This window comes from Octopus bimaculoides, chromosome 14 (assembly GCF_046866305.1).
Source record: "Octopus bimaculoides isolate indiv1 chromosome 14, ASM4686630v1, whole genome shotgun sequence".
Lineage (NCBI taxonomy): Eukaryota > Metazoa > Mollusca > Cephalopoda > Octopoda > Octopodidae > Octopus > Octopus bimaculoides.
Window position 1 is genome coordinate 27,007,876 of NC_142941.1, and position 21,749 is coordinate 27,029,624.

The window sequence follows — 21,749 nt, forward strand, 5'->3', positions numbered from 1 at the left end:
GCAATGTGCTGTCCTGTCTACATAAGCTCTGTAGTTTGTATACTTACAAAATATTGATGAACATGTAGTAAGGTAAGATCTAGTTATATTGTAATGGATGCTTGTGTGTATGTGCACGTGTGTGCATTTGAGAGAGCGAGAGAGAGGGGGGAGAAAGGAATAGAGAACGGGAGCAATGAAGAGAGAGAAAGAGAGGAAGGGAGAACGGAAGACAGTTATAAAATAGGTATGCATGCGCATGTTTATATGAGAAACACACACAAACTAAATCTTATATCTATAATGTTGATGTGTGTATGTTGTTGTCACAGATCACATATGTGTGGTTGTGTGTGTTTTTACGTTTCTATGTTATGAAAAATATGTAAAAAATACTAAGAGGAGACAAGGACGCTGAACATGCAGACAGACAATGTAACGAAAATATGAACGAATGAAATGGGGTATTCCTTATTCAGTCTAGTTACAAATTATCATTGCAACTTTGGCAAAAGGAAGCTAAGAACCCCAGATTCCTTGGAAGAAAGAACCGAATGTAAACAGAAAGAAGGATGTATAACAACAGAGAACAGATACATATAAAATGCAGGATATCAGCAGCAGGTGTATTTTGACTCCTCATGAAGTAAGTGATGCTGGCGTGTGTAGGAAATGAGAAAGTGAAGTGAGGAAAAAGAGATGTGCACGGACAATGGTTGAAGCAGAGAAATGGCGATAAGCCCCAGATGACCAGGTCACGTGGATAGTTAGAGGTAGAGAAGAAAGCTATTAAATGAGAGAGAGGAAGAAGAATGAAGTAAGAGTGAAGGAAAGAATAGAAAAGGAAGAATAGTCTTAAACCAAGTTAATCTATGACTTTGTATGTTTCATTTTTTCTCTCTCCCTCTTTTACTCTTACTGTCTATATTATATGTTGAGAGTATGATTGATGCGTAAGAATGAAGGGCAGATAAAATGGAAGAAATATAAAAGTTGCTAGAAACAAAAGCCAAATCTCCCTTGAATCGCACAAAGTAAACAGAATTTAAAAAATCTAATTACTGCACTGGAAAGTTCACATCGAGAAAATTCCATCCATGTAAAAATTTTCATGAAAAAGTGGAAAATGTGGATTTCTATAAACTTTAAAAAAGGCTTCACACAGACACACAACTTCAACTTTATATATATATAGATAAACACTCATACATCCCATATGAACAGAACGTATTCACAGAGCATATACAAATGTTCACACTTATATATCCATATGTTCATCTCAGCACTGACGAATGGAGAGCCTGTTACAGCGCTGATTAAACTGGAATATATTTAGTGCTGAATTATTTTGGTTATACACAAGTGAGATGAACAAAATAGTAATTTTTTTCATGGATATATAAGTGAGAACATTTGTATATACTCTGTGGATACATTGTGTTCGCATGGTATGTATAAGTGTTTATATTTATATATTTTTGGTTATGTTTGTACTGTTGACTGGAGAGCCTGTTACAGTGCTGACCATGAAATCGTTTCGATATGCAACTGAACCTTTGAAAAGAACTTTTGGATCTTTGTGATTTGACGGCCAACACTTGTTTTCTTAACGAAACACTTTCAAACTTGGGACACTGGTAGAATGTGTCATATAAAACAACTTCTTCTCTTAACCTTCTTAACAAAAAATTATACATGGCAAGTTATTTCATGTTAAAGTTGTCGTATTTCTGTAATTTCAACCAATCACTGACGTCTATTCAGCTGAATACAGTTAGTGCTGTTCGGTGTCAAGTGTGTTATTCCCTGTTTAATTATATCATTATTCCCTAGTAAGGATTTAGGGTTTTAGGGTTAGGGTTGGGGTTTTAGGGTTAGGGTTTTAGGGTTAGGGTTGGGGTTAGGGTTATGGTTATGGTTATGGTTATGAGTTATAGGGTTAGAGTTAAGGTTATGGCAAAAATAATCATAACCCTAACCGTAATCCTAAAACTAACCCTAACTCTAAAACCCGAACCCTAACCCTAAAACCCTAAAGCTAAAACCAGTATAAACGCACGAACGATGTCATAAATAACAGTAACAAACGAAATATATACCACTGATAGTTGTTGTTGACAACGGATAGTTTTTGTTGACAAACAACGGCACTAACTTTATTCAAGGGAAAAAATTCCGTAACACCGTTGTTTACATTCCCCGGCGTAATTGTTTTCACCTCAATAGACGTCAGTGATTGGTTGAAATTACCGAAATACGACAATTTTTTACATGGAATAACTTAGAATACAAAATTTTTTATCTGTTCTATAACACAAAATATACAAGTATTCGAAGTTTGAAAGTGTTTCGGTACCAAAAACACTACATAAAAAAATGTTGCCCGTCAAATCACAAAGATCCGAACTTTTTCTTTGTTCAGCGCGTGTGTATATTTGATAATGTAGCTTGAGTTTAGTGCCACTTTCCAGCGTGTGGCTTTACTTATAGTAACAGCCCTTAATGTAATGATATATATATACGCACACACATAAAGCTGAACATGCTCGTGCACACACACACCCATTATCTTTCATATACACATACATACGTAAATACATACATTTTTTCGCATGTATGAATGTGTACGCGTGTGTGTACTTCACTATTCAACTCATAGACATGAATGTCAATGGGTGTATGCGTGCATATAATATATGTATTTGCCTATCTTTGTAAGTCTAAATGTGAAGATGTAAACGGTAAAACAAAATATTTAAACGAATAAACTATGTCTACAGTAAACAAGAATGATGGGACTATTTAAATTCCTATCAGATGAGTTCATTTATATTTTTAAACTTAGCTTACTACTATCATAGGCAAATATTATCTTTTACTTAACCAATAGATGTTTATTCGTTTCGGGATCTTTAAAATAATGGTCAACAACTGCTACTCTTTATAATTACTTCTGATTTGTTACGAAAACGTAAAGATGATCAACGTAAGACTTTACAATTTCGCATTTATATTATAATATTTATATTACAAATTTATAGTCCTTATTATATTTAGGTAATCATCCAAGTTTCATGTGTTTAAACAAGTAAATAAAAATTAAAGGGGAAATAACAACTAAATGACGGCATGTACACTCACGAAGTGATTGTGCATCAGAACTTTGTAGATTCCACAAATAAGGACGTTCATACGCAAAATATGGAGAATATGTGGATACGGGTGAAAGAAAATTACGACGTCAATTTGGAACGTCAGACAATTTATTCGTGTCGTATTTACACGAATTCATATGAAGGAATTCTGTGCCAAAAAACAAAAAAAGACTTCCGTTCACTTTTTGGTGGCTATAGTGTAACAGTAAGTTGACATATTTATCTTCCCTTGAATTTTTATTTACTTGTTCAAACACCCGAAAGTGAAAGATTACCTTAATAATTAATAAGTTATTTGATTGTTTTTGCCTTTTACAGTTGATAATTGTAAACTGGAACTAATCTCTACCTGAAATAGTATCAAAATTCCCTCAGTTCAACATTGCGTGTTAATTTGGGAGATTTCGGAAAGGACTTGGTGTGTAAGATATTTGAAAATACACGTAAAAGAGAATGGATGGTTACTTTTGGAAGAGTGTTTCAAAATTAATCTTCTTTCATTAATAAATGTTAACTCTTTAATTCCATTTAATATCTTGCTTTAATAACGAATCCCATCGTGTCCAAGTTTGTCGATTTTTAATAATTTGTAGTCTAAAATAAAACCCATGCGAGTGGCAAGGGCGTTTCTGGTTACGGAAGTTCCGAATCTGTAAAGAAATTGGCATTTCAAAATTTCAATTTCTTCATTTCTCACTTTTTTCAGAATTTTTTTTTTTTTTTTTTGTCGAAATACGTGGAAAGGTACTTATTGGTTATCTCACCCTCATTAAAAAATTGGGTTATCTCCCCCGTTTTACGAGAGCTAACGGTGCTTTTGCTCATTTCCCTCAACTAAAAAAATTGTTTAACCCTCAATAAAAAAAAAAAGAAAAATTAATAGACATGAAAACTGAAAAAATTAAACACCTTAACATTTTTATAACAAATCACACCATGCCTATTTAGGAGGCCAAACGTCAACAATGTGTTGAAGTACTGAATCAAAAAGATCTCTTTTAATCCAATCTCTTGTCGCCACATTGTTGACGTTTGGGGTCCTCAATAGGCATGGTGTGATTTGTTGTAAAAATGTTATCAGATTCAATAAGATGTTTAATTTTTTCAGTTTTCATGTTTATTAATTAAATTTTTTTTTTATTGAGGGTTAAACAATTTTTTAGTTGAGGGAGATAACCAAAAGTACCGATATTTCTCGTAAATCGCGGGGAGATAACCCATTTTTTAATGGTTGTGAGATAACATATTTTTGGTAATTTCAAATTTCGTTGGGTAGAAAAATCACTTTCAGTTGTAAAAAAAAAATAGAAAAAAAAACAAAAACAAAAAACTGAACTCTTTTAATTACACTTTCTGTCACAGTAAACCTCATTTAACCCCTGGAAATTTCTCTGAAAGACATCTTTGCTGAAAGGTGAGGTAGATTGGTCACATATTTCTTTCATTATTTTCTCACATTTTTTGCCCCCAACAAATTCCTATATTATCAGAACCTACACTATCTGAAGCATATATGTATAAAATTTTGTGAAGAAACAAAACTGATATGGGAATTTTTAGAAACTCCTCTCCACACTGTCCGGAAAATTTTTTTCCAAAAATATTCCGATATAATCGGAATCTACACCGTATGAAAAATATATGTAGAGAAGTTTATTAAAAAATATCCATTTTCCTGAGGAAACGAAGTCGAGTGGGGACATTTGTGTAGAGATGCCTACGAAGTATGTAGAGTTTGTCGGAAATTTGGCTGTTCTTTCTAGCATGTGGAGAGACTGCTTGAAGGCCTATTTAATGCGCGTGTTGGAAAATCCCTACGCATGCGCAATGACCGGAAGGGTTTAAAAACATCCTGCATGTGCCGTACTTTCCCGAAGGGCGAGAGAGGGGTTACTTTTTTTTTTAAATAAAAATTAAAAATTAAATTTTTTCAGATCCCTAATCTCCGTATTTGGCACTGTCATGGTATTAGCTGTCAGAATTGAAAGTAGAACTGACAAGGAACGTTACTGCTGGTTTGAGTTGATTCTTTGGCTACTGACTAGCCGGAGCTATCTGTCTGTCTGTCTATCTCACTATATCTCTCTCTATATCTATCTATCTATCACTCGTTCACCTCTATTTGTGTCCGTAGAATTTATCAAATTAGAATACGCAAATTTGATATAAAAATATATTTTCTGAAATTGCAAATTATTTAGAATATAAAAATATAATTTTGGCACTGTCATGGTATTAGCTGTCAGAAGTGAAAGTAGAAAAATCTGACAAGGAACGTTACTGCTGGTTTGAGTTGATTCTTTGGCTACTGACTGGCCGGAGCGAGCTATCTGTCTGTCTGTCTGTCTCTCTCTCTATCTATCTATCACTCGAAAGTTATTGGAACAAATTTGACACCTATATCCATGCGTTTGAAAACAGAGTATAAGGGTACTACTAAAGCAGAGTGGTCCCGAACGCGCAGTCGCGCGTCCGCGCTAGCTAGTCATGAGTGGTCGATCCTATTATTTTTAAACTTCAAACTTCATTTGTTTTCTATTTTGATAAATTCTCTCTGTTGAAAATTATATTTTGATATTTTAAATAATTTGCAATTTAAGAAAATATATTTTTATATTAAATTTGCGTTTTCTAATTTGATAAATTCTACGGACACAAACAGAGGTGAACGAGTCATAGATAGATAGATAGATAGATAAATATATAGAGAGAGATAGTGAGATAGACAGACAGATAGATAGCTCCGGCTAGTCAGTAGCCAAAGAATCAACTCAAACCAGCAGTAACGTTCCTTGTCAGTTCTACTTTCAATTCTGACAGCTAATACCATGACAGTGCCATAATTTTCAACAGAGAATTTATCAAAATAGAAAACAAATGAAGTTTGAAGTTTAAAGATAATAGGATCGACCACTCATGACTAGCTAGCGCGGACGCGCGACTGCGCGTTCGGGACCACTCTGCTTTAGTAGTACCCTTATACTCTGTGTGTTTTCAAACGCATGGATATAGGTGTCAAATTTGTTCCAATAACTTTCGAGTGATAGATAGATAGAGAGAGAGAGACAGACAGACAGACAGACAGACAGACAGATAGACAGATAGCTCTCTCCGGCCAGTCATGGTATTAGCTGTCAGTAGCCAAAGAATCAACTCAAACCAGCAGTAACGTTCCTTGTCAGATTTTTCTACTTTCACTTCTGACAGCTAATACCATGACAGTACCCCGTATTTTTCCAACAAGAATTTCTGAAAAAAGTGAAAAATGAAGAAATTGGGGATGGGATTAAAATTTTGAAACTTCAATTTTTTTTACAGATTCGGAATCTCCATAGCCAAAAACGTGGGTTTCTGTAGGAGGGGGGGGGGGAAACAGAAATAGAAAAGCATAAAGTTTCTGTGCTTAATTTTGTTGTTATGCTCCATTTTAGGGCTAATCGAGCAAGATGTGAGGGTGTGAAGAACCGCAAACCCACTGATGGGAGATAACTCACATATCTAAAGTTTGTTTGCTTTGCAGCACATATGAAGTAACATTTCTGGCATACCTACACAATGTGCCCTCCCCCCTCCCGACTTTGTTGCAGTCTAACTTCCAGGAAAAAAGAGAAATAGATATTTTTAGATGAAATTTCTACAAATATGCTTCAGATAGTGCAGATTTCGATTATATTGATATTTATGTTGAAACATTTTTTCCGAGGGTTGTGGTGAAGAATATCGGAAAATTCACATGAGTTGGCTTTGTTTTCTCATAGCTTTCAGAAAAATGGGTAGTTTGTAATGAAATTTTTTACAAATAACTTTCAGAGTGTGTAGATTACAACTAAATTGGAATTCAATATGAAAAAAAAAAAGAGAAAAAGTTTGGCTCATGCACATACATAATGATACACATCACATATATCTACAAAATGAAACTTCAGTATGTATGTGCACGAGTCCACCAGTTTTCTTTTTCATATTAAATTCCAATATAATAATGATCTACACACTTTGAAAGTTATTTGTAGAAAATTTCATTAAAAAATACCCATTTTCTGAAAGATATGAGGAAACAAAACTGACTCGTGTGAATTTTCCGAAACTTCCAAACAAAGTCAGTTGACGAGTACTCTTCTGTAGGTATGCTGCGTTTCTGACCTCTTTGAAATGGTATTAAAAGACAATTATTTCGGAATTACTTTAGTGTTTACGGCGATCTTTTGTCATATTTGCGAAGGTGAATACTAAGAAAATGGAAAAAGGATAAAAAAGAAAGATTAGTGAATAAATAACTGAAATAGAGACATGGAAATTCCAGTACAGTCTACTTCATTGCTATGAGGTGGCAGTAGCATTGTTCTGATGAGACATATTTCTGCTATCCTAGAGTGTAAAAACAACCTGGCTGAACTCAGTGTTCAGGGATCTAACATTTCTCATCAGGTAAAGGAAACCAAATATCAGGGCTTGCTGGATGAGGAGCTTGTCAAGGGATGGCATACAGCCTCGTTCCCTTTTGAAGCTAGCTGCCACAGTTTTCCATCTACATCAGTGCAGTTTTCTGCAGAAATAAGCCACCAGTGTGTTTTAATGTTTCAACATTACTCTTGTTTTTCCTTTGTCCTGCCTTAAGATGGTTTCCATTTCAATACCTAATACCTTTTATACCATTTCTCCACCAAAAGACTACATAATCAGGCAACTATGGGAGTTGTTTACTCTGCTTCCATGTTCTTGTCAGTACAACACCAACAATTGATTACCGCTTTCCATACACGTAATTGTTAAACCTGGAGGGCATTTGACGTCACCAACTTGATCTATGACCTTCTCACATTGCCTCTAAAGTACCAGCTTCAAATGTAATGGGAAAGACAATAGTATCATGCATTTGGAGAATCAGCAATCATCAACGTCTCATAATTCAGGAACTTTTCCTGGCAATTCTGGTGACTCAGAAACTTCAGTTATTCTGGGAAGAGCAGGAATTCTAGCTGCTGTGGCAGTAGGAACATGAAATACAAATACTTCAGTTGACTCAGAAGGAATTAACAACTCACGAGAAGTTTTCAAACTCATAAAAGTCTTTGTTGTGTGAAATTTACGAAAAAAATTGGAAAATTATGAAAATTTGCTGGCATGTTTGCTTGACTTGCAACAACAGCAACTGAAAGAACAACAACAGCAGCAGCAGTTAAGAACAACAGCTGAAGCAACAACACCACCACCAACTGAAAGAACACCAAGAGCAACAACAGAAGCAACAACAACATCATTATCCTTATCCTCATCATCATCGTTTAACGTCCGCTTTCCAAGCTGACATGGGTTTGATGGTTTGACTGAGGACTGGTGAGCCATAGGCTGCACCAGGTTCAATCTGATCTGGTAAAGTTTCTACAGCTGGATGCCCTTCCTAACGCCAACCACTCCGAGAGTGTAGTGGGTGCTTTTACATGCCACAGGCATGAGGGCCAGTCAGGCGGTTCTGACAATGGCCAAATAATATTACAGCAACAAATGCTGCAATTACTGAAGTCATCAGGATAGTCAGAGAAAGTGTTCTTGACAAGCTATGTCGTGAACTCCATAACAGAGTTCAAATACGAACCTGACGAAGGAGTTACCTTTGAAGCATACTACAGAAGATATGGGAAAATCTGCGAGAAAGAATGTAATGATTAGGATGACAGGATGAAAATGCGCTTAATCTTGAGAAAACTGGCGGCAACTGAACATGAATGATACAGTACTTATATACTCCCAAGAAAACCTCTGGACATAAACTTTAATGACACAATAGATATATTGTGTAAAATTTTTCGGTGAAAAAAGCTCATTATTCAATTCATGTGGGAAGCATAACAATGATGAGGACTACATCACATATGCTGGCAGAGTAAACAGAAAATGCAAGAAGTTTAAGCAGGACGATTTAATGCCAATTATGTTCAAAGGGCTGATTTTTACACAGGGACTTACTGCTGAAAAGGACGCAGAAGTTAGAACTAGAATTCTCACAAAGCTGGAACAACACCAGGATGTAACCCTACAGCAAGTGTCAGAGGAATATGAAAGGATAGTCAAATTAAGACATGACACAGAAGAAATTGAACGTCAAGCAAGTTTGAAATAGTCAAAATAGAGATAAAGAATTTTCTAAAAAAACATGACAAAAATCAGGAAATAAACCCATGTTTTGCATGTGGTTGTATACACCTGAGGAAAAATTGTCCATTTAAAAGAGCAGAGTGCTTTCATTGTGGAAATATAGAACATCTGAAAATGCACTGTAGAATGAAGATAACAAAACCACAGGCATAGGAGTGGCTGTGTGGTAAGTAACTTGCTTACCAACCACATGGCTCCGGGTTCAGTCCCACTGCGTGACACCTTGGGCAAGTGTCTTCTACTATAGTCTCGGGCCGACCAAAGCCTTGTGAGTGGATTTGGTAGACGGAAACTGAAAAAGAAGCCCATCACATTAAAAAAGAACTTATAATAGAAGAACTTAGATTTATCCTAAAAAATAATTATTTTATATATAACAATGAATACTTCCGACAAAAATCGGGAACTGCAATGGGAACATGGACTGCGCCTACTTTTGCGAACCTGGTAATGGGCTATCTCGAGATTAAACTATACCAGAGAACACTCGAGAAATATGGAAGCTCCTTTTCCACATACATACAAAACAGCTGGAAAAGATATCTCGATGACTGTTTCATCCTCTGGAATGAAAGTATAGAAAAGCTCAACGAATTCCAAACACTTCTAAATGGAATAAACGAAAACCTCCAATTTACGATGGAATACAACAATCAACAACTACCGTTTTTAGATATCCTCATAAAGAAAGTCGGAAACAAGATAGAGACAGACATCTATTATAAACCCACTGACTCGAAACAGTACCTACCATTTGATTCTTGCCACCCGAGACACACCAGGACTAATATCCCATTTTGCTTAGCCAAAAGAATATGCACTATAGTATCAGATGCAGACACCCGTTATACACGACTCCAGGAATTGAAATCCACACTCATAAATAGAAACTATCCACAGCCCTTAATCGAAAATACGATCCAAAGAGTACTTCAATTAAATACACAAGAACTTAGACAACCAAGACCCAAGAAGGAAGAAAAATTAAAAACCCTGCCTTACATCTCCACACACAACCCACACAACAATGAGGCCTTCAACAACATACTCCACAGCACAGCTCTACTCAAGAATGAACCAAATCCTCAAAACACATACAATCATCAAAAGTAAGAGGCAACCAAAATCAATGAAAAAGATTTTAACCCAGGCCAAATTACACTCAACAGTAACCACTAAACCTACAGTAAAAAAATGCAGGAGACTCAACTGTGGGATTTGTGTCAACGTAATAGAAGGATCAGAACATCGATTAGAACAAGGCCATAATTTCATAGTAAAAACTAATTTTACATGTGTATCGGAGAACTTGATCTACCTAATTACATGCTCTGGATGCAAACGGCAATATATTGGACACACTAAACACAGCCTGCATCAAAGGATGGCGTTACACAAATCCCAAATTAGGATCCCAGAAAACAGGAAAATACCTCTCAGCCAGCACATCGACGAATGTGCTTACAACAAATTCCCCAAATTCACAACGTTTCCTCTATACAAATTCAAAGCCAAAATGAACGCATTAGCAAAGAAATATTTTTCATAAGAAAATACCGACCAAGTCTAACTTCTCTAAACTAGTAACACTGAGACTTTCATATATATTTTAATATTTTTATACGTAGATTTGCAAGTTATTCATAAGAAATAAACATAGGGGATCGAAGAACCCGATTTCTATTAAAACCATAGGGGGGACAACTTCACCACAACGACTACCACCACTACTACTACTGACTGCTGCTAGTTATTCGACAGCTACAACCACTCCCAGAATCCCTCCCTGACCACTATTTAATTTACTAAAACAGATAGTAGTAATCTACTAAAAGAACAAGTTGGAATTACCATGTTCAAGGAAAGGAGCCACGTGCGTATACAAGAAATAACAGTAAGCTATGAATGTCATTATTAATTTTAATTTCAATTTTATTTTATTAATAGCCATTTTCTCTTCTCACATATTTTATATTCATTTTTGATAAGGTTTTTCAAAAAAAACCGAAACATGTAAATTAAATAAAACCCCCAAAAAATGTTTTAAAAAAGTGGCATTTTCATTTTTATTCATTTTCAATATCTACTTACTCGTGTAGTGCTTTTACAAATCTTTTCAAATATATATCTATATATATATTTCGTTTTTGGATTTGGTTTGCAAGATTTTTTATGTGATTTCGTGTGTTGAAGCATATTCTGTTGTATCTGGGGAGAGTCATTTTCTTATTGTGCCTTAAAATTTAACACACTCACTGTTAAAATTTCCACTTATTTCTTATTTTTATTTTCCTAAAATTTTCGTTGCATCTTGCAACCTTTTCAATAGTCTTGACTCTGTCCGTTATTTACGTTGCGTTCTGTTTTTGCGCATGTGTGTGTCTCAGTGTGTGTGTATGTATGCATGCATGTATGTGTGCATGTGTGTGTATGTCTATGTGTGTGTGTGTGTGTGTGCATATATATATATGTATGTATGTGTGTGTATGTATATATGTATGTATGTGTGTGTGTTTGCTTGTATGTATGTATGTCTTCTGCATATTCCTGTGTTTGTGTGTTTTTTATGTATGTGTGTGCATGTGTGTATATGTATGTATGTACCTCTGTCTCCTTGTGTGTGCATGTCTGAGTGTGTGTGCGTATGTGTGTGTGTGTGTTTTGCTGCTATGTACCATGTTTGTATGTATGGGTGCACATCTTCATATGTGTGGACGTGTGTGTGTGTATATGTGGTCATGTGTTTCAGTCTCTATTTGCGTATGTGGTTGTCTGTTCATATACCCTATGTACCTACCCGTCTGTATGTAGACCTGTTGGTTTACATATACATACATGTGCATGCACACACACACACACACAGACGTACATACATCTATCTGCATAAAAGCCCATTAACTGTTCTACTTTACCTGTGTAAAATGTGGGTATGGGGGTATGATATCTATGTATATTTCTTATTTAGTATTGGGGAAGTTTCATTTAGAAGGACGTACTCCCGTATTTGTCTTAGAGTTGGGTCTTTTGGGTGCTTGGATAAGATGCGGATGTCAAGTTGACCCAAGTTGCCTCCATGCTGGTCTTTGGCATGTTGGTAGAGTATGGAGGACTGTTTTTTGTTGTCATATTGTCTCATATGTTCGTTTAGTCGTTCTGCAATGCTCCTAGATGTTTCACCTATGTATGTCATATTCAGGTCTTTACAAGCACCTTCCATGCATTTTATGCTGTAAACTACATTCCTACTTCTGCAGTTAATGCCATGGCTAATCCTACATACCATGCAGTTATCATTGGTACATATGGTATTCTCAAAGGGGTATGTCCTACATAGTTGTGATCTGATGGAGTTCCCTGGCTTTTCAACAATCTTAATGTTGAATTTGAACTCCTTCAGAGCTTTTCTAAACCTATGCGCTAGTTCTCCATGGGCTGTGGCCTCCTTGATATCTGTCGGTTTTATACCACGTGTTCGCCTTGTTGGCTTTGTCACAAATTCTTTGTATCCTATTCCATTCTTTGTTCCTATATCTAGGGCAGGTACCACTGGTATCATTACGTATAATCTTATCTAACTTCTTTCTAGCTCCCCTGTATACTCGAACCCTATCCTTCTGATCATATCCAGAGAACTGCATGCGGTGCATGAAGTTCTGTATATGTTTTTTCATTTCATAGGGCTCGCATAGTGGGGAGATATTGTTCATTATCCTGATTTTTGTCATGTTTTTTTTAGAAAATTCTTTATCTCTATTTTGACTATTTCAAACTTGCTTTACGTTCAATTTCCTCTGTGTTTTATCTTAATTTGAGTATCCTTTCACATTCCTCTGACACTTGCTGTGGGGTTACATCCTGTTGTTGTTCCAGCTTTATGAGAATTCTAGTTCTAACTTCTGCATCCTTTTCAGCAGTAAGTCCCTGTGTAAAAATCAGCCCTTTGAACATAATTGGCATTAAATCGTCCTGCTTAAATTTCTCGCATTTCTAAGTCTGCTATCAGTATGTTAATTTTCATACCTGTGTGACAAAGCTGAGTTCTTGTGAACAACATATTTTGAAGCTATGGGTTTCATATAATATGAGTGGAGGAGCTGCACTCTATTGTTCAGTCTCTAACCAAAGTTCAGTATCAAGTACCGGGAGCCTATTGTTGAGGTGTTTAGTCAGGTAATCTATAGTTACCTTGATACTTTGGTGGATGGAGTTAGCTATTTGCTGGATGCTCTCCATTACGTTCCTTTCTGTTTCTACACGACCGTCACTAGAGTTGGTCCTAACTATGATATTAATGACATCTACATATCTGCTATAAAGTAGAAGAGTTGTGGACTGTTCTGCTAACATATGTTTAAGTTTTCTGTCCCACCAGGTCATGAAGAGGCACAATAAGAAAATGACTCTCCCCAGACACAACAGAATATATATATATGTATGTGGTTGGCGTTAGGAAGGGCATCCAGCTGTAGAAACTCTGCCAAATCAGACTGGAGCCTGGTGTTGCCATCCGGTTTCACCAGTCCTCAGTCAAATCGTCCAACCCATGCTAGCATGGAAAGCGGACGTTAAACGATGATGATGATGATGATGATGATGTGTGAGTGTATATGTTTGTCCCACCAACATCGCTTGACAACCGATGCTGGTGTGTTAACGTCCCCGTAACTTAGCAGTTCGGTAAAAGAGACCAATAGAATAAGTACTAGACTTACAAAGAATAAGTCCTGGGGTCGATTTGCTCGACTAAAGCAGTGCTCCAACATGGCCACAGTCAAATGACTGAAACAAGTAAAAGAGTATATCATTAGAAGAAATTGGAAATACAATGATGAAGAAATTCGTGAAGGTGAAAATCAGAAATACAAGTGTTAAAATGCAGTTGGATACTGGTAGTGGTATCACCATTATAAACAAAAAATGTGGAAATAAGTCGGTAAGCCAAAACGAATTTAATCTAAAAAGCTAGCACATGGTGTTACAGGAAAAAGATTATATTTTCTTGGTAAATTTGCATGTAGTGTAACATTTTGAGATCAAACAAAAAAAGCAAAGATTTATGTGTTAAAAAATTCACATAATCCATTCAGCACAGAGTGGATGGAACTGTTGTGGTATGGAATGTGTCCATACATGTTCTGTGTGGAAATATAGTCAATTCAGTTAAAGGTTCAAATGAGGCCAAATGACTAAAACAAAAAATTGCAGTAAAACAGAGTGGAACACCTGTATGTAAGCCAAAACAAAATAAAAAAATTGCCCAAAATAAAAAGTAAACATTGGTCTTTTAAATGATTCTTACTACTTAGTAGTAGTTGATAGTTTTTCGAAATTTTCCTGAAATTCATTAGTAAAACAACCAACCTTCTCAAATGTGATAAATTTTTCACATGAACTGTTTGCAAAATTTGGTATCCTAGACAAGATAGTGTCTGACAATGAAATGCAATTTGTGTCTGTTGAATTTAAAATATTTTGTGAAACATTGATGGTAGAATGCATAACTATGGTGCCATACCATCCAAGTTCTAATGGACAGGCAGAATGCTTTGTCAATACCTTCAAAAGGGCCCTTAGAAAATTGAATAAGGAAGTCACAGGTGAGGTAGTTCTACAACAATTTTAAGAGTGTACCCTGTGACACCAAACCCAAATACACCTGCAGGTAGCTCACCAGCAGAGCTGATGTTTGCAAGAAAATCAAAATCAGTCTTTGCTAAATTGTTACCTGGCAAGAAAAGACAAAGTGCTAGAGAAGACATAACAAGATTCTTTAAAGTTGGTGAAAAGGTGTATACGAGGGGTGTATGAAAAGTTTGGAGCCTAACCTAGAAACGGGGCTGCTATATAGCTGAAACAATTTTTTCGGGTAAGTACAGTCTTTTTGGAATATTCCTGCTCATTTTCATGAATCTGATATTTTAATTTTTTTTGTTGCAGATTTTTGAATAAACAAACTTCGAGTTTACAAGGAAAATGGAGAAAACTGAGTATCTTGCTGTTAGAAAGTACCTTCATTTGAAAGGCTGACTCCATCAGAAATCCATGAAGATATGGTGAGAACCTTAACAGACAATGCTCCTTCATGTGCAACAGTCAAACGCTGGGTAAATGAATTCAACTGTGGCAGGGAGAGTGTGGAAGATGATCCCAGACCAGGGAGACCTCCAACTGCAACCACCAAGGACAACCTTGACCTTACTCTTGGTATGATAATGCAAGATTGTTGAATATCATGTCGTCAGATAGCCGAGAGACTGGGCATCTCAACTGAAGGGCAGACAACATTGTGACAGAAGAACTTGGGTTCTCAAAGGTTTCTGCAAGGTGGGTCCCTCGCCTTTTGACTCCTGAACAGAAACGCACCAGGTGCACTTTGTCCACGAGCAATCTGGAACTGTTTGAAGCCGATGAAGAGAATTTTCTTTCTCATTTCATTACTATAGATGAAAGTTGGGTTCATTACTACCAACCTGAAACCAAAGAACAATCAAAGCAGTGTAAGCACACATTTTCTCCTACCCCAAAGAAGGCCAGGGTCATTCCTTCAGCTGGCAAGGTCATGGCATCCATTTTTTCGGATTCTCAAGGTGTCTTGCTGATCAATTACCTTGAAAAGGGTCACATCGTGACTGGGCTGTATTATTCTCAGCTACTGAAACACCTCCGAGAAGCAATCAAAGAAAAAAGGCTGGGAATGCTCTCCAGAGTAGTCCTTTCTCATCACAACAATGTGGTTGCCATGGCAACAATTCGTGATTGTGGATACGAACTTGTTCCCCATCCGTCTTATTCGCAAGACTTAGCCCCCTCTGACTTTCATCTATTTCCAAAAATGAAAAAAGCCCTGGCTGGTCACCATTTTGCCAGTGACAATGACGTCATAGACGCTGTAGGAAGTTTCTTGGAGTCCCAAACAAAAGAGTTTTTCTACGCCGGGATAATGGTACTTCAGCACCGCTGGAAAAAGTGTTCAGCCATCGAGGAGGACTGTGTTGGAAAATAAATCATCGGAAGTCTTGTACCATCTTTTGTTTTTCTGAGGCTCAAGATTTTTCATACACCCCTCGTATGAAGGCATCCTAGAATGGAAGGCAGAGTTGCGAAGATGGTGTAATTGCCAAATGCATAGGTAAAACTATATATTTGGTGAAAAGTAGAAAAGGCATACAAAAGAGACACAGGAACCAACTGAAAAAGAGATTCGTGGAAAGCGAACCAAAAAAGTTGGAGGAATGGTTGTATGATACGTTCTAAATACCACTGCAGCTGATTGAACGCAAAAGTAACAAGTGAGAGGAAAAGAAAACAGAGTTCCTGAAAATAGATGCTAAACACAAAAAAATAAAAACTCAAAAGAGGAAGGTGGGGTGAATAAAAAAAGATTATTGCTGTGCGTGAGAAGACCCGGCAAGCCAAGTAAGATCGTTGCCAGTGCCCCTGGACTAGTTCTTGTGTGGGTGGCACATGAGATGCACCATTTTGAGCGTGGCCGTTGCCAGTACCGCCTGACTGGCTCCTGTAGGATTTTCGAGCGAGATCGTTGCCAGTGCGGGTGGCACATAAAAGACACCATTTCGAGCGTGGCCGTTTTCGTGCGGGTGACACGTAAAAGCACCCACTACACTCTCTGAGTGGTTGGCGTTAGGAAGGGCATCCAGCTGTAGAAACTCTGCCAAATCAGACTGGAGCCTGGTGTTGCCATCCGGTTTCACCAGTCCTCAGTCAAATCGTCCAACCCATGCTAGCATGGAAAGCGGACGTTAAACGATGATGATGATGATGATGAAAATGACACTTCCTATGAAAAACTTAAAGGGGAGATGTAGGTTCTTATTCTATTGACCTTGAAAGCATGAAAAGCAAAACAGACCACAGCGTTATTTGAACTCAGAATGTGAAGATGAAGAAAATGCAGCTAAGCATTTTGCCCCGCATGCTAATGATTCCACCAGCTTGCTATAATTTTTTTATTTATTTACAAATATTGATAAAAAATATAACATTTTTGTTTACTAATATCAAACACCTGAACACGTCAGCTGAGATATAGAGAACTCATTCATGTGTAGAATAAGTTTATGTGCATTCACTATGTATGTGTATTCATCTGATTTAATATAATGTTAAGGTTTGCCTGAAAGAGAGAAGTCAGAGAAAGTAAGTGGGGATAAGTGGGACAGGATAAGCAAAACTGGCCCTCTATTCATTACTATGGCACAAGGTGTGCGGACAACACAGGGCAACCAAGTCTTTTAATTTTGACCAAGATTAGCATCAAGGTACAATAGAGTGTAAAATATATGACAACAAGACCCCTTTTTCCAGCAGTATATTCTTTTAGTGTATTATTTTTATGATGATTTTAGTATTTTTTAAATGTTTACTTCCATCCAAAGATGAAGCAAATATGAACTAGATAAAGAGGAGCAAGAGAGAAAAAGATGAATTACTAAAGCAAAATGAAGAGTCATTGTTGAAGTAAGTTGTCGGAAATGAAAATCAAAATAAACATGGAACTCCACAATAAAAAGATGATGCACTATATTTGTGAATGTGAAAGATGTTAATCATGATAATAAGGCCCATCAGAACCTTTAATATCATCAAACCCTTCACAATAATTCAGGTAAAAAGAAAGACAATTCCAATCGTTTCTTCATCTATTTCAGATGACAAACATAAAGATGGGTCTGTTCATAATAATAAGGAAAATGGTTTAGACAAAACCACAGCAGATGAACTTGAAAGATGCAGGTTTATGGCTAGAAATTATAAATGATGATTCATTTATGATCTTAGTCCACCAAAGTAGCTCCATTGTTCAGCATCTGAATAGGGATTTTCCCAAGGTGAAGGTGACAAGAAATGATAGCACTTTGATTTAAAAATGTAAAGAAGAAATGAAAAAGATGTCTTGTGATCTTATGGAATGAAGAAAACTTAGGACGTGGAGGATTCGTTTCCCTTCTAATAATTTATTGCATTGCTTTTGTTGTTTGTAATTTGCACAATGAAGTAAATCCCGTTTCACTTCTGAAAATGAGTTGATCAGCTACTGGAGATTGAATCCCCAAAAATCAAAGAGCATGGACCAAGTCAAGTACATTGCATGGTGTTTGCACAACAGATAGAAATTGAAGTCAGAATTTTACCAAAGGGAAACAACTGACAAGAAAGAGTGGATGATTATCAAAGAGAAAATAAAAAAAAACGAAAGGACATTCTTGTGTCACTCATCTTAATTCAAAGGAGATGTTCTTTCAAGACAGAGGTTATATTTTGAAAGGAATTCCACTGCCACCCACAAATTCCTTCTGGTTTCGGAATCATTACATCCAGTTTCAGTTTTGTTCTTCAGTCCCTCATGATGTCTCTTAAGATCCAATTTTGTTTTACCAGAAATTTGATAATATCTACTAATCCCATAAGAATGTCTCTCTGCTTTCTTATTTTCTCTTTGATAATTATCTGCTCTCTCTTGTCAATTGTTTCCCTTTGGTAAATTCTGACTTCAATTTCTATCCATTGTGCAAACACCATCCAATGTACTTGACTTTGGTTCATGTTCTTTGATTTTTGGAATTGAATCTCCAATAGCTGATCCCAATATGCTTCCCCACACTGTTGTAACTTTCAAACGGTGCCACCCCCCACCCAAATACAACCCCCCCACACACACATGCATACACATCATTACCAGTTAACGCTTGTTTTGGCTCTGTATTTCTATGGATATTGCTAGCACAGCAGTTGCTGCTATTTTCAGCTGTTTGGTGTCTATCATTGATAAGGTCAAATCAGGCTAAAATCATATAATCTGATTGTCCGAGCAGCAGAAGTAGCAGTGATTGCCTGCCACTGGTATTTTATGCACCAAATAACCATATGAGAGTTTTCTCTTCGTAAATATCGCAGTATTTATGTGTTCTGATGCAACATTCACTTTTAAGCAGGGATTATTTTACCTTAATGACTGGTGTAGCAGCACCATAGTAAACTGCTACAAAGGTAAAGGTGACGCTTTAGACACTAATAATTACAGAGGCATCAAGCTGTTAGATCAGGTTATGAAAGTTACGGAGAGGGTCATAGCCCAACTAATTAGGGAGCAAATCAATTTAGATGAGATGCAGTTTGGGTTCGTGCCAGGTAAAAGCACCACTGATGCCATATTTCTAGTGAGACAGCTGCAGGAGAAATATCTAGCCAAGGATAAACCTCTGTACCTGGCCTTCGTTGACATGGAGAAAGCCTTTGACAGGGTCCCCGATCCGTTATCTGGTGGTCAATGAGGAAACTTGGGATAGAAGAATGGTTAGTGAGAGCTGTGCGAGCCATGTACAGAGATGCTGTCAGTAAGGTGAAGGTTGGAAATGAGTACAGTAATGAATTCCGGGTAGAGGTAGGGGTCCACCAAGGTTCCGTCCTCAGCCCCCTCCTATTTATCATAGTCCTCCAGGCGATCACAGAGGAATTCAAGACAGGTTGCCCCTGGGAGCTCCTCTATGCTGATGACCTTGCACTAATTGCGCAGTCACTATCAGAACTAGAGGAGAAGTTTAAGGTGTGGAAGCAAGGACTAGAATCGAAGGGCCTTAGAGTCAACCTAGCAAAAACCAAAATCCTAATAAGTAGGAAGGTAGATAAAACACAAACCCCTTCAGGTAGATGGCCCTGCTCAGTATGCAGTAAAGGAGTAGGTAGTAACTCTATAAGATGTACCAGGTGCAAGCTATGGACACATAAGAGGTGCAGCAATATCAAAGGCAGATTAACTACAAAGTTCTCACTCAGGGTAAAAGGCAGACTGTATGACGCATGCGTACGAACAGCCATGCTTCATGGCAGTGAAACATGGGCTGTGACTGCTGAGGACATGCGTAAGCTCGCAAGGAATGAAGCCAGTATGCTCCGCTGGATGTATAATGTAAATGTGCATACCCGTCAGAGTGTAAGTATCTTGAGAGAAAAGCTGAACATAAGAAGCATCAGTTGTGGTGTGCAAGAGAGACGATTGCGCTGGTTTGGACATGTGGTGAGAATGAATGAGGATAGCTGCGTGAAAAAGTGCCACTTCCTCACAGTTGAGGGAACCCGTGGAAGAGGTAGGCCCAGGAAGACCTGGGCTGAGGTGGTGAGGCAAGACCTTCGAACATTGGGCCTCACCGAGGCGATGACTACTGACCGAGACCTTTGGAAATGTGCTGTGCGTGAGAAGACCCGGCAAGCCCAGTGAGATCGTTGCCAGTGCCCCTGGACTGGCTCTTGTGCGGGTGGCACATAAGATGTACCATCCTGAGCGTGACCATTGCCAGTACCGCCTGACTGGCCTTGTAGGGTTTTCGAGCGAGATCGTTGCCAGTGCCCCTGGACTGGCTCTTGTGCGGGTGGCACATAAAAGACACCATTTCGAGCGTGGCCGTTTTCGTGCGGGTGACACGTAAAATCACCCACTACACTCTCTGAGTGGTTGGCGTTAGGAAGGGCATCCAGCTGTAGAAACTCTGCCAAATTAGATTGGAGTCTGGTGTAGCCATCCGGTTGCACCAGTCCTCAGTCAAATCGTCCAACCCATGCTAGCATGGAAAGCGGACGTTAAACGATGATGATGATGATGATATATATATATATATATATATATATATATGTATATATACGCACAGGGCGTGATGGGTAAATTGTTGCTATTTTATATTTTTAATTTTGCACATGCGCATTGTTTTTGATTTTGTTGACTACACAGTATAGTAGGGTCAGTTGAGCACCATCTGTGAAAAAAACAGCACCATGATGCAATTCACTCTGCCAGAAATTTGGAAACGGCATGCTGTACTGTTTGGCATTTGTACTTGAAGCCCCAATACGAACATTTCAGAGGGCTGGATGACAATCCGAGTCTCAAAAGCATGTACCAAGATTGATACAAATCAAACATCCAATCAACATCATGGTGTTTGGAGCAATCACTTCCATTCATCTTCCCACACAACCTCAGACTTAATATGGAAGCCAACATCAAGTACCTGGAGGAGGTAGTGCTGCCTTGGGTCAAGACCCTGTGTCTGGCAACAGGACTCTGCACTATGCCACACAAGCAGGAGAGCCTAGTCATGGCTGTCAGACAATTTCTGTGACCACATCACCCCTAACATCTGGCCACCTAACTCCCCAGACTGCAACTCCCTTGATTATCATGTGTGGGGCTCAGTTGAGTGGAGAGACCAACAAAACTCCTTGTAACACCAAACATGAACTGAAGGCAAGGATTATGGCAGCATTCATCAAGTGAAACAAAGAGTACTATCCAGAAGAGTTGGAAGAGATTCCGAAGCCACCTGGAAGGTGTGGTTGAAGCCAATGACAATTTCATTGAATAAATTTACTCTTTAATATTTCAAGTTATTTTAATGTAATTTTGGTAAATACATATATCTGTTAAAATGAGATGTCAGTGTTATT

The 21,749-nt window shown here is 37.6% G+C and overlaps 1 protein-coding gene across 7 annotated transcripts in view; it reads left to right on the forward strand.

Annotated features, from left to right (window-relative positions):
- Positions 1-2,031: 2,031 nt before the first annotated feature.
- LOC128249378 (uncharacterized) overlaps positions 2,032-21,749 on the forward strand; it is a 58,773-nt gene continuing 39,055 nt past the window's right edge. The window contains exons 1-2 of one of the 7 annotated variants that reach the window (XR_016244262.1): positions 2,032-4,548; positions 15,228-21,736. Coding sequence is in view for 2 of the 7 variants with exons in the window: in XM_052972784.2 (XP_052828744.1) it covers positions 3,109-3,339; positions 15,228-15,239 (243 nt within the window). In the remaining 5 variants the exon portion in view is untranslated. Of the gene's footprint in view, positions 11,185-15,227; positions 21,737-21,749 lie in introns of those variants that run through there. The other 6 variants (XR_008265485.2, XM_052972784.2, XR_016244261.1 and 3 more) reach the window with 6 other exon arrangements.